This window comes from Anoplopoma fimbria, chromosome 19 (assembly GCF_027596085.1).
Source record: "Anoplopoma fimbria isolate UVic2021 breed Golden Eagle Sablefish chromosome 19, Afim_UVic_2022, whole genome shotgun sequence".
Lineage (NCBI taxonomy): Eukaryota > Metazoa > Chordata > Actinopteri > Perciformes > Anoplopomatidae > Anoplopoma > Anoplopoma fimbria.
This window is the reverse complement of record NC_072467.1, coordinates 4,513,486-4,527,672: the sequence shown is the minus strand read 5'-3', so window position 1 is coordinate 4,527,672 and position 14,187 is coordinate 4,513,486. Positions and strand designations below refer to the sequence as shown.

General features: G+C 41.6%; 1 protein-coding gene across 1 annotated transcript in view; it reads left to right on the top strand.

Moving 5' to 3' along the window:
• Positions 1-14,187, top strand: part of shank3a (SH3 and multiple ankyrin repeat domains 3a) — a 137,963-nt gene that overhangs the window by 112,687 nt on the left and 11,089 nt on the right. Inside the window, 7 exon segments of the mRNA XM_054619772.1 lie at positions 5,348-5,423; positions 7,740-7,822; positions 9,195-9,319; positions 9,839-9,974; positions 13,374-13,454; positions 13,580-13,603; positions 13,991-14,118. Of these exon segments, the coding sequence (XP_054475747.1) occupies positions 5,348-5,423; positions 7,740-7,822; positions 9,195-9,319; positions 9,839-9,974; positions 13,374-13,454; positions 13,580-13,603; positions 13,991-14,118 (653 nt within the window).

The window sequence follows — 14,187 nt, the reverse complement described above, 5'->3', positions numbered from 1 at the left end:
GCAGAACACTCAGAGAAGCAGCTTGTTAAACAGTTACAGAAAGAGCTGCAATTTTACAGCATTACAGCATTATGTGCTAAATATGCCTTCGTCTCTACTATAACACACTGTTTTCACAGCTATCACCAGCGAGAACAGACTAACAGCTTATCCTCACATTTTTATGGATGAATTATAGCTCCTAACGCAAAAACGTTTGCGCCAAGAGCGTTCATCTCTGGTAGTTAATAAAAAATTAAATGCTATTGGTAAAATCTGTTGTCCTAAATAGTCATTACAGGCTGTTTGTAGACATATATTGTCCCTCTACAGTGCAATAACAGAATTTAAAACATCTTATTCTCCCCAAGGACAAAAGCGTTTGAACCTTTTACTCAAATCTCCAGCACTGGTTTTATTTCGGTTATTTATTATCGGTGCAACAGTGTCAACAACTTGATCACAAAGAAGCTGAACTGAGTCAGTGAGTTATTTTGACCAGCAGGTGCCCCTTAGTGCATTAATCAAGCCTTGAATGCTCAACACAAGTGTCTGTAAAGCCTCAATGCCTTAGTAAGTGTTTTCCCCTCTTTCATCCTATAGTCTTTTTTTTTCATATAAACTGCATATGTCTTCATCCGAAATGTGAAATGTATCACCTCTTTTGCAAGAGAGAATTTCTCCCATAAAAGCCTAACTAAGCGCCATAAGTTTCGAACAGAAAATGTAAAAGCTTCAATGAGCTTGGGTGTTGAGGTGAATGCTGCTGACTCATATCAGTCTGTGAAAGAGATGGTGGGGGAATTCGGATTTTTTTTAATTTTTTTGGCATTTTATGTGCCAGGCACTGCTTTCATAAGGACACCATTACCACCATCTGTGTATATGTCATTAGAAGTGTCATCAACAGTTTAATGAAAATGAGATTATCTCCACATATCTTATTAAACCACATTCTGAGGCCACCTCCTAATGTGCCCTCACAGGCATTCATCCTTCATGCTGCTTTCTCCCTCTGTGTGTTTACGAAATACTATGCAGCTAACATTCCCTATAAAAAATGTTATATATATTTTGCTAATGTATGTATTATGATATATTGTGTGAGTGGTTTGAACGAGAATAAAAAACTGACTGAAATGTTTAATCTGGACATCAATAATGTCCCCAAACAGCAACAGTATTACTGAAGCCAACAAACTGCCACATTTGTCACTCACTCGAGAAAATGGTGGTTATCCTTTTATGTGCTTTGTTTTAACATGACTGTATAACAAAGAGTTTATGATTGTTTTTGTTCGAACCTCATTGCGCTTCTCTGACCCTCTGACAGCCCAGATGTTGCAGCTCTGGTGCAGATTGGAAGATGCTTCCCCTTGTTTTGGGCCATCTGGTGCTAAACCATGGCGTTCTGTACTACGAAGCAAACCAAAATATTAAAAACTATAGTAATAAACCTTCCTAATGTACATTAATTCAAGCAACAGCCTTTACTTACAGTGGACGCCTTTTGTCATGCCTCTCGTACACTATGTGTGTGTGTGCATGCGTGCGTGCGTGCGTGCGTGGGTGTGTGCGAGCGAGCGAACGTGAGTGTGTGTGTGTGATAGATGGAAGTGGAGTTTAGGTTATCTGTGCCATCAGGGCCCTGCCTTTAGATGCTCTTGGGCTGTACAAAATAAATGACAACTGTGATGAATGAGCTGCATTTCACACTCTTAGACTGCATCTGGTACCACATGGTGTGCACACACACACACACACACACACACACACACACACACACACACACACTGGGTACTTTCAATTTTTTTTATTTTTGTCCTTTTTTGAAGCAAGGGCTTTTTGATGATGTGTGAAGCTGAATGAGAATGTGTGTGCTTAAGCTGAATGAGAGCTGTAAAGGACTCTAAATGTCCAGGAGAAGACAATTGCTGACTCATCCACAACTTTCACCCCAAATATCAGCCTCTTCTTTCCTCTCTTCCTCACTTTGACAACCAGGGCTAACAAAAGGCCACGTCTTTCCGCCCAAGAGCCGACGTAGCGTAACCTTCTAAGCCAGACAAAATACCAACCTGCTCTCACCTCTTTTCCACATTACCTTCTCTGATAACCTCACAAAACCCCCCACTCATCTTTCTTTAATGATCACACACTCTTGATCAATCTGAAATTTGTCGATGTTGTTTTTGTGAGGAAATTACGTTTATTTTCATTCATCCACTTTCCCTCAACCTGCCTTTTCCACTTCTATTTTAGTTCGTGATTTTGAACATTTCTTGTCTATGTACAATTGTCTAAGTCATCTTGGTGGCAGCTATCATTAACTCGGCCGTTTACCAACACACCTATAAACCCAGTCTAGGGAATTGGGGGCCAAAAGGAAGATGCCCTCTGCTCCTGTGTTCTCAACAAAACCCTCATCCACTGGGGTAAATGCTGTGATTCGTTCTGACATGTATTTCACAGAATTACTTTTGTACACCCTCAGACAACAGACATGAATTATTTGCATTCAATTGTGGATTGTTTGTGTGGGTGGAGAGAACAGTAACTGATAGCATAGTAATAGCAAGACATCGAGAGAAGTTTCAGTATAGAAAATATAAGACGCGCTCCTTGAATGCAAATGCTGCTATTAGAGGAACTGGTGTCTCTTTAGCTTTTTCAAGCTGAATTTCCTCCCTGCATTATGGATCACTGCAGCAAAATTATTATTTTAGAATGAATCAAATGTTTCTCCTACTGATGTAGGATTACATACAATTAGATTGTATTACATAACCCTGTTCTTTCATTTTTCAGAACAGGTTACTTTGTAATATTCAGGATATTAGGACCAAACTGTTTCTTATGCATAAAGAAAAATGGTCAGTTGACATATGGTGTAAACCAAAGTTACGAACTTATTGTCTCATAAAGAACAACTATAATTCAGAACTTTATGTTAAGTATAATTTAAACAAAAGACAAAGATCCCTATGTGCACAGTTACGCTCAGGAACATTACCATTAGCCCTAGAGACCGGTAGGTTCCATTCCACTCCAGAGGAGGACAGAACCTGTTTGTTGTGTGAGCTCGGGGAAATTGAAAATGAGGTGCACTTTTTGTTTTACTGTTCTGTTTACGCGGACATAAGGGATGTCCTCTTCAGTAAAATGCCTTCCATTTATGTTGATTTTTTTTGGCTGGATGATTATGAAAAACTTGAGTTGTGTTTTAGGAAAGGAACCTTCTTTGTAGCAGTTTTGATTTGCCAGGCCTGGGAGAGAAGGCAGAATGTTTTATTTAAGATGGAGCGGTGAAGCAACATGTCATTTTGTAATCAAATGTGACCTGATGAGATGTGGATCCACTGCAGCTGTACTGTTGGTGTCTTGTAAACCCATGAGGGTTGGGCACGTTTTTGTGCATGACACGAAAATAAAAAAATATCTATCTAATCCTACTGAAATACTGAACCCAAAACTTAATGTTAACACTCAATGGCAAATAGCTTTCAAACTAATTTTCAAATGTCTTTGGCTGATAATCCACAAAATACACCACCTACAAAATACCTCCAGACAGGGCAATTGGATCACCAACATTTTTGTTTCTCTTCCATAAAAATGTTTTTGAGGGAGAATTTTCCTTTCAACTAAACCACCAGTAAAACACATGACACATCATCTCAGCCAGTGACCATGAAGGTGACTCATATACCAATTTACTATGGTTCATGCTCTGGGAAGAGATGGACCTTGTTATGGACGGAGCATAGTTTCATAATGTGGGCCGCTTTCATTAAAACAGCCTCCTTCCTGTGGGTGAAACAGGGAGTGAGGGAAGACGAAAGCTACACAATTGCAATCCTGCTGAAACAAATGAATGTGCAAGAATCAGAGAGATTGAGATTCACACAGCAGTGCTCTCGGAGAATGAAGAACACAGCACAAGTAAACAAGAGTATAATAGAAACGGCAGATAAAGAAAATGAGAAGGCAGGTGAGAGAGGATGATGGTTCAGGCTTTTTATTGTTTTTGCCCTCCCGATGTGTCACCAAGTGTCATTGGATGCCGTCATCAGAGCTTCAAGTTGCTCTCAGCTGACAGTCTGTCAGTCACACACACAGTCAGATGGACAGGTTAAAGTGGATCTGAGGATACCAGCCACTTCAAGTCTGCTCACTTACTTTGATCTCTTTCCCTTCTCACTCCTTACATGGCTCTGTCTTTCTCCACATAAGCATGATATGTCAAACAGCTTGATGAATTGCCTTTATTAGATAGCATACAGCAAAAGTGACAGGAAACAGAGAAGCAGCGGGGACATGTGACCAAGGTTACAAGCCTGACTCGTGGCTTCATGCCATGTTTCTCACATCACCAACGGGACGCCCCTCGCTCTCACAGCTTTGCCCAATTAAGAGTTTCTGTGCGGCCTGAAAGGTTGTCGGGGTGTGTAGTCAGCAGATTGCTGTTTAGTGGGGGTGCAGTGTGTATTATTGGGAATGGGAGAGGGCATCGATCTCTATCAGTACTCCCATAGGATAAATCCACCCACATGTTGACAGAAACCACATGCACACACACAAACACACACACTTTAATTGAGCTCAACACCGTTTCCATTCTAGTTAATTTGCCTGCTTTGAAAGAAAGACTTTAATGGAAGAATTATGCAATTATTTTAGTGTTTCAAATTCAAAAATGTACCATGGAACAATTATACTCTGGTAGGTTATGATAAATGAAGCATGTTAATGATAATTACTTCTCTGTGGTAGCTTAATTTCTTCCTGAACTAACTGAATTAGATTTTTGAAGACATTTTTATAGTCACATGCAAAGAGCTGTGGGGAAAACAGACCTTAACATTTCGGGATTATTAAGGATTTTTAATAAATCACTAGCAGAACTGAATCTTAACAAAAGAAAAAACTGAGAAAAATCAATTTTAAGAAGTGCATTACTGCGATTCAGATCCTTAACCCAATTCTGTGACAAATGCTGCGAGAACACCACACACTGGTAAATGTGGCAGACCTTGCATTCAAGATAGTGCACTACGGATTTAAGCCTTGGATGATGTATGGGTAATTGCAATAGTGTCTCTGATATTAAATCAGTTAATCAAAAACTATATGTTTGTCAAAATTGCATGGTACTAATATTCACCATCTTATGGGTAGAGCAAAGCCAGGAGTTTTCTTTTTTTCACTGTTTTAATATAACCTCTTGAAACTTCTTTACATATTATTAAAAGCAGGTTGCATACAAAAAGATAACCTGATGAGTAACTGACTTGTTAAGTAACTGTTCAACCAGGTATAAAAACATATATCAGTTTTAAATGAAAAAGGTTTTTAATCTGTTTTGCAGAGACCCGGGAGGACCGCACTAAGAGATTGTTCAGACACTACACTGTGGGATCCTACGACAACTTCACATCATACAGGTACAGCCTCTTTCCTTGAGCTAGCATGCTGTTGCAATATGCAGGCCATGTGTATAAGTGTAAACTGGACCGCACAAACTGTATTGGTCATATGATCACAGAGTGCTTCCTTACCTGAACAAGAGTAATGGTGTCCATGTGAGAAGCTGTTGAAGTGCTACGGAGCTGCTGCCATCTAGAGGCGCAAGGCTGTTAGTGCACTCAGTTCTTATTGTAAAGTACATATTAGATTGTATTACATAACCCTGTTTAACTATTTGTTTTTGCATGAATATGCACTATGCACACAAATGCATAACATGATCTCTGCATGCATGCATGTGGGCACATCGATGATTCTTTGATTCATATGTATATGATTTGCTGCCAGGATTTTCCTTTTCAACCTGTTTAATGCTTTTTACTCTTTTTTTCTTTTTGCCCTCCCTGTCTCAGGCAGGCATTTGTTCTGTAGAGAGTGTCAGTTCAACCTCTCTTCTAAATCAGATTTGTTATCTGAGAGTGGAGGAGCAAGCTATCTGTGATTTTGTTATGATGCAAATTTCGGCTTTAATGCCACAGTGTGTCAGTTTGAGACGCAGCGCTATTCTGAGTGAACATTGTTTCCACCCACTTTCTTAGCCTTTTATAAAATGTCAAGTTCTTGCATTCTAGGTTTTAGTTGGATTAAATGTCATCTCTGTAACCAGGGCTCCAGGTTTGTAGAATTAGCATTACCACAGTCACACTCGCCTGTGATAGCGTGGTACTTGAATATTTTTATTTTGGAATTGCAGGAAGTACCTTCAACCAAATACAGTTTAGTTGAGAACTATGGAAATTCACAATGTTGTCAATTTCTGACTTTCCAGAGCATTGAATATTATAGAACCACTAATGTCAAAGGACAAGTTTATTTTGAGAAAACATTTACTGTTTTAAATTCTGGGTCTTACATCAGAGATTTTTTATTGAATAACGTAGGCGGATAGAGATTCTGAAGAAGGACAGTGAGCGTATTGCATTAATGCGGCATTTCGGGCATAGAGCAGAGATGAAAGCATAGTGGATAAAAAGGTTTGGACTGAAACAAAGCATCTCAGTGATGCTTAACCAACACAGTTTTCTCTGCATAATACTTGGTGCAAAAGCGGATGAATAGGTTTTTATGAATCCAAACCTTTGACCTCCCTTCTGCAGAAAAGTTTGTTACGGATCTCCTGGCTCCAGAAGCAGGAGCTCTGTGTTCCCTTGGTAAGTGTGAGAGAGTGGAGTGTAACTAAGCTAATGGAGACTGCAGCCGCCTACTGAGTTGCAACTTGAACACTAGCCCTCTACATCTGCCTCAGCTGTGAGGTAGGATGACTGATTCTGCTGAAATTCACAAAATACTGCAAAACTCCTTGCTTTTATCAAGGTGTTCAGGCTGTACACTGCCAGCAGGCCCCTGAGTTAAAGTGTGGTGTGAAAAGACTGGAAAATATGCCGCCTTCGTGATGAATATTGTTTGCACACAAATCCAGACACCATCCTGATAATAACTTTGCTGCTAAGACTGCTCTACTAACTCGGCTTTGGTTTTGGCTCACAGGACTTGGACGCAGGCGAGTGACTTGAATAAATACATTTAAGTTTGTGCAGAGCAGAGCCCAGGTTAACGCCATCTAACAGCCTCCAGCCCTCAACACTCAGGGAAATCAGGCAGTGATGAAGTGCTCACTTACTTTTGCCTCCTATTCCCTCTGTCATTAATCAGGGGATAATATTGCATCTCAGCCATCTCTGTCAGATTTTTAGTAGAAGCCCTCCACACCCTCTGAAGCTGCAGTCTCATCTGAGGGATCAACCAGAAGATTGATTCTCTCTGAGGTTTTATCCCAAAGATATTTCAATCAAGAGGACTCTCTCTCTCTCTCTCTCTCGACTGTTCATTCTCTCTCCCTCTATCTGTTTGTTTGTGGCTCTTTCTCTCTCTCAAAATACTAGTACAACACCCTGGTAATTCTGAGCTGTGGTTGCTTGCTTGGCTTTTAACTTAATTGGATAATAGAATAGGAAAGGATGTACAGGTGTGTGTGTGTGTGTGTGTGTGTGTGTGTGTGTGTGTGTGTGTGTGTGTGTGTGTGTGTGTGTGTGTGTGTGTGTGTGTGTGTGTGTGTGTGTGTGTGTGTGTGTGTGTGTGTGTGTGTGTGTGTGTGCCTCTATCTCCGCCCACTTGTCATCAACCCCGACCCACCCTCTTTACTCTGCTACCCTCCCTCTCACCCCCTCTCTCTTTGTGTGTGTGAGGATGGTGTTGGATTCATACCTGCTCTCCCTCTGCTCTCTCCTCTACAGTGACTATATCATAGAGGAGAAGAATGCTGTTTTACAGAAGAAAGAAAATGAAGGATTTGGTTTTGTCCTGCGGGGAGCAAAGGGTGAGACCCCCCCCCACACACACACACACACACACACACACACACACACACACACACACACACACACACACACACACACACACACACACACTGCCCAAAGATTCACATTCACTACCGAGCTGTTTTCAACTTGAGAGTTTTGATGCGAGAAATAGTTTGTTGATCTGAGTCACTGAGTGCAGTCTTTATTGTTACTGTGTGAGTCAACAACATCACCAGCTTCAGTCAACACTCAACTTGTGTGTGTGTGTGTGTGTGTGTGTGTGTGTGTGTGTGTGTGTGTGTGTGTGTGTGTGTGTGTGTGTGTGTGTGTGTGTGTGTGAGAGCGTGTGTAGCCCCTTTGGTGGCGTCATCCTTGGCTGAGCTGTCGGCTAGCTGTCCCATCTGTTCCCCACACATGGCGTTCAGCTTTAGTAGAGACATACTCCTCTCTCCCCTCCTCTCTTATCTCTCTCATCTTTACTCAGTCTGTCCTTGTTTTTGGTCCTCTCCACTCTCCTCCACCTCCTTCATATCCTTCTCGTCCTTTATCCTCTTTAAATATTTCTACGCCATCGCTTTCATACCTCCCGCATTTGAACTGATATCACCTCTCTACTCATCTCCATCACCACAATTTCATTTTTACTCATGCACGTGCCAGTTCCCTGTTCACGCTGGTCACCATGGCAACCCCTCTCAGGCACCTTGCCGGGAGTCTGAGTTTGCTTTACAGCTCCATCACTCACTACCATGGATCTTGGCTCACCCTGCTCTCTTTTACTCACTCTGTCTTTTACTCCCTAGTACCCTTAAACACACACTCACACATACACAAACACACACTGCAGTTCACTTAGTGGTCCTATGAGAACTCTCATGTGTCAGTGGTTTAGTTGGATTTGTTCCAAGATTAAATGGAGTTTGTGGTGGCACACCGCACTCGCTTAACAAAGTGTGCTTGTGCACTGTGTTTGTGTCTATTTTATTGAGACATTCATGCAGGTATGCAAGTGTGTGAGCATGTGATTGTATGCACCTGTATGTATCAATACTATCGTTTAGGTGCAGCAGGCAGCAGCAGTACACTAACTAGTATCCCTGCCTATTATAGAGATCTTTAGTTAAGGAATAGAACTAAAAGCAAGGCATGTGGCTTCATTAAATCATTTTAATAATGCTAAAAGGGATGTTTTGACAAATGTATCATTGCCTCCAAGGAAATAAATAAAATGGAGCAGATTTAGTTTGCAGCATCTAATGCATTTTCTGTTTGTGATCTTGTTGTGGTCATTGCCAATCTTATTTACTAGAAAAGCAAAAAGGAATAAAAGGAAGCTTTAGATTTCTCTAAACTGTTCTGGGCGGGTTTTCTCTCTGTGCTTCATCTCAGCCGAGACGCCAATCGAGGAGTTCACCCCCACCCCAGCGTTCCCTGCCCTTCAGTACCTGGAGTCTGTGGACGTGGAGGGAGTGGCCTGGCGAGCTGGTCTGCGGACAGGAGACTTCCTCATCGAGGTAATGAAAGACACTTCACTTGCTTCTTCTTCATGTGCATCTGCTGTATTACTTTAGTGAACAGACTGTTGATGGCCTTGAACAGAAAACCTGACAATATCAGCATTCTGTACAGTTCTATGGTTGATTTGATACATAGTTCTTCCTGCACCTTTAAAGAGGGTTTGTAGAAATTTGTGAATATATGCAGCTAGTATGAGAAGCTACATAAAGCTTCCTTTTTATGCCTCCTTGCCGGCGACGGCTTTGGCCGACGAAATTACGTTTTCGTTTTGTCCCTCCGTGCGGTCAATGTGATCTTACAAAGGTCGCTGTGACCTTGCTTGATGAAGAATAGACATGATTTGCTAAAATGATTTGAGAGTTTGATCATGCTACTCAAGTAAGTCAAGTCAAGTATTCCAACTCAATTTACCAGAATTTGGTCATTATAGTGCTTTAATGTTTGCAGAATTGTAAAAGGGTTGCACTTACTGTATGTCGACATATCTTATTCTGTCTTTGTTTGTGTTCTCTTAGGTAAACGGGGTAAATGTAGTAAAGGTGGGCCATAAGCAGGTGGTGTCCTTGATCCGGCAGGGGGGCAACAGGCTGCTGATGAAGGTGGTGTCTGTGACACGCAAACCTGAGTCTGAGGAAGTCGTTCGCAAGAAAGGTAAACACCACAGGATAAGCTCCTCTGTGTTAAATTCAATTTAACATTTCAACTGTAGTAAATGTTATATCTATAATGTAATCTGAACTGTCACAAAAAGACATGACCCTCTATTATGTAAAATCACGTGTTATTTCACATATAGGCTTTTTGTAACTATTATTAAGCATATCAATTAGTATTAACAATATTTTAGCTTATTATATAGTAATGTCTTTTTTAAAGTCTTGGTTGGGTGCTTTAAGGGATTTGAGCATTACACGTAATTTCTCAAAGGATGTCTCAGTTATTTTATCATGAATTTTTTAACTGTAATGGAGACATGTAAGTAGAGGAAGATATGTGTGTTTTCTGTTGTCAAGGTGATTTTTACCACGTTTCTCTGCTGTTAATTCATGTGGTTTCCATGTCAACCAAAGCTCGCCATTACTCAGCTCCCACACAGTTCTGGCACTATGACCTCAGGACTGTGTACTCTGTGTGTGCGTCTGTGTGTGTGTGTGTGTGTGTGTGTGTGTGTGTGTGTGTGTGTGTGTGTGTGTGTGTGTGTGTGTGTGTGTGTGTGTGTGTGTGTGTGTGTGTGTGTGCTGGAGTTGTTTGTGCACCTCCTTTTAGATTATTGAGATACAGACTGTGAAAAATGGGTTTGACCTACTTTCATTGTATTAACTAAATTCTGCTACTCAGTGCCTTGTGGTATCTCTTAATCGCCGTCTCCTCTCTCTCTCTCTCTCTCTCTCTAGCTCTCTCTCTTTTTCTCTCTCTTTCTCTCTCTAGCTTCCTCTCTCTCTCTCTCTCCCACCCCTGTAGTCTTTATATATTTTGTACTGTTTCTTTCCTTGTGCTTGTCTCTTAAAAGCATCTTAACTGAAGGTCCACGGAGTACCTTTTTTTGGAGCTTTGAACTGTCCCGGTCTTCCTTTGTGGATTGACTCAGTTGTATAATTTCTTAAGGCTTTAGGTTTTGCATTTTGGGGACTATGCTAAATTGAGAGGATAAAATGCCGCTCTCTTTCGGTCTTTCTAATATGAAGCCGCTGCCAGCATCTGGTTAGTTTAGCTTAGCACAAAGACTGGAAACAGTTAGCCTACCAGCACCGCTAAAGCTCAATTATCTACATGTTATATCTAATTTTTTTAATCCATAGAACATCAAAAGAGTAAAATTTGCACTTTGCCAATTTATGAAGAATTATGTGCCACACTATTTTGTGGCTCTAAGAAGTTGGCAGCCAAACAGCGGCGACTCTGGGTCTCCACTCTCAGTTATTGGTTCTCACCAAGAAATTAGCATTTTGTTTTTTGTATTGATTAAACAGACAAGAATGTATTAATTAATGGGCTTTATGCTGTTAGACAGATTTTGTTATCTTTGGACAGAGCCAGGCTTGCTGTGTCCCCTTGTTTTCAGTCTTTGTATGCTAAATTAAATGAGAGAACAATCGGTCTTCTCATCTTACTATCAGCACAAAAGCAAAATGTCTATATATTCCTTTAACGCAATTGATTTTTTACTTGCAATTTTTATATTAAGGCATTTGTGAACATTGCAGGGGATTTGTTCTACTATATAAATATGTAGGGGTAATTGGCCTGTAACTTAGTGGTTCATGTCCATTTGTTTTGGTGTTTTTTTGTTCCCAAGTCATTGTCTTTGCTTATCTCTGCTTGTGTGTAAGCTGTAAGACTTAAAAGACAATGGCTGGTAAGATTCCTTTATCGTAAATCAGAGAAAAGATGGACAGACAGATTCAGACACTGCAAACAGCTTTACACAAGATGGTGCGTGTTCAGTGTTTCAGAGCTAAAAACACGATTCTTCTCTTCTGTGTCAAACTTCTCCAAAATGTAATTGTTTTTTACATCCTAAGCTGTGTTGAACACTCCTCCGTCTGGATTACTCTGCATATTGTGCTACTCCTTTGCAGAAATGCACAGACACATGCTCTGACATGCACTCACACACAGAGACTTGCAGGCCAACACACATAAAAAAAGACATCCTCTCCACCATGCCAGGCCTCACTACTGCCACCGTTGCCATGGTGACTACACTGCATGTTTGAATTAAGCATTACATTACAGCAAAAGCACCTCTCTCTCCCTCTGACTCTGTTCCTCTCTCTTCCTCCGTCCTCCTCCATCTCCTCTGCTCCGTGCTACTGTACCAGAATGTGCAGACTGGTGAGGAAAGGAAGATGTTTGATATGGACTGTACCCAGGACGGTGTTCGTACACTAGATCTGCAGCTGCTGCCGACAGCAGGATAGTTAGGCTCTAGTAAGGCACTGGGGCACCCGTGGGATTTAGAGATCTATCGCTCTACAGTAGTGCATTGAGTGGCAGCTGGTCGATCTCGGATAGAGTGAGCTGATCTACTTGTATTGTGGAGTATTTGTTAGGAAACCTGGGTTTGTTATAGCATGTAGAGACTGCTGCTGTATGTGGCTTTATGATCTGTGTCTGACTGCATGGCATTACGTCGTTACTGCAGACTGAACATGCTTATATACATGACCCCCTTATCTTGCATTTGGTTATTAACAGTGTTTATTGTAACTTAATTTAAAGCCTTTTATTTAAACCTGTAAGTCTATCGTTGCATTTGTAGCTGATATTTGCTAGATGTGTTTTACCGCTTTGAGTGGGACGATAAGAGCCCAGTGGCCTTGTGTGTGTAGTAGCATAGGGAGGCTCCGATGGGCTTTGGGATATGAAATCTGCACCGCATCATTTTCCTTAGCTGTTGAATTTGCTGTCATCTCTTCGTCTGTGAGCGCACATTTCATCATGTCCTCCCTCAGGGAGTTTTTCTCTGTGTATCTGCATGTGGTCCCGCATGTGGGAGGATATGCATGTGTGTGTAAGCCGGTGTGTCAGCGTACTTCTTTCTGATACACTCTTGCTAAATTCCAGACAGGCAGCATATTAAAAGTAAGATGGAACACCTTCTCCCTCTCCATTCCACACTCATTTTACTCATTCTGCCTATTGTGGCAGACAAATTATTTTGGAATGTGTGTAATGGGAGGATTCAAAAAGCTAGGGATGGTACAGACTGGACTGAGCTGTACATTCACTGCCTCTGGGCTCCTCAACAGAGACGAATTATTGCCGCACAAAGACTAGAAAACTGAAAGTCTTGGAGACAGACTGAAATATTTACAAGCCGTTGGACCAACTGAGAGCTAAACATGAAGAAGTCAGGCTCAACCCGAAGCCTGAACAAGGTCCTGGCTAAGTGCGGGCCGTCCAGTTCGTCTGAATTGCACCAGATGAAAGCAGTGAAGACAGGATGGGCTGGCCGTCTGGGGGATGCCAGGAGGGCACTGAGCCGCAAATCCAAAGGGTCTTCATCCTCCTCAACTTCATCCTCAACACCATGCCTTTTTTCCACAGCTCCCCCACCTCCCAAGAGAGCTCCCAGCACCACCCTTACACTGCGCTCTAAGTCCATGACAGCTGAGCTGGAAGAACTGGGTGAGTGCCAGATAGCTGGCATGCAAAACTTGGTGTGTCTCCTAACTTTTAGAGTAGTCAATTCTTCTGTTTGCTTGTTCTTGTCATTTCCCCTCCTTTGCTGACGCTATCTTTTTCCCACCAAGCTTCTGCTCGGAGGAGAAGAGGAGGTGAGTCTTAGGCAAGGATTTGACACCTCTCTGAACATAATAAAGATAATTTATGACTGCTGCATTAATTTAAGCAGTGTTGATTTAGAGCCGAAGAGCAGAACACTTGAAATATGTGGACTCTCTTTCTCCACCTTTGTTTCTCTGTCCCTTTCAAATTGTAGTGCTCACCCCCTAGTGGTCATCAAGTAAACACAGTGAACTTGTATTCAGATTTTGGACGATACCATGGATGCCTTAACATTTTAGTGTATAGCTACATTTTGGAGATGCCTTTTTAATCACAATTTGTATTCCCAACTGTTTTAGCAATGTCAGATAGGACGACACAATGTTTCACGTTCTTACGCCTCACTATTTAGTTCTGGCTCATTTCCTTCTCAACAGAGAGACTAGATGAGATGTTGGCATCCCAGGAGTCTATCTTGCGTTCTCAGCCCTCGGAGGCAGATTACAGAGCAGCTACTGTCAAACAAAGGCCTACCAGCAGGAGAATAACACCAGCAGAGATCAGTGTGAGTGCACCTACATACAGCACACTGGCAGACAGCATATGCCACTATGTTGGCATACTTACAAACTCA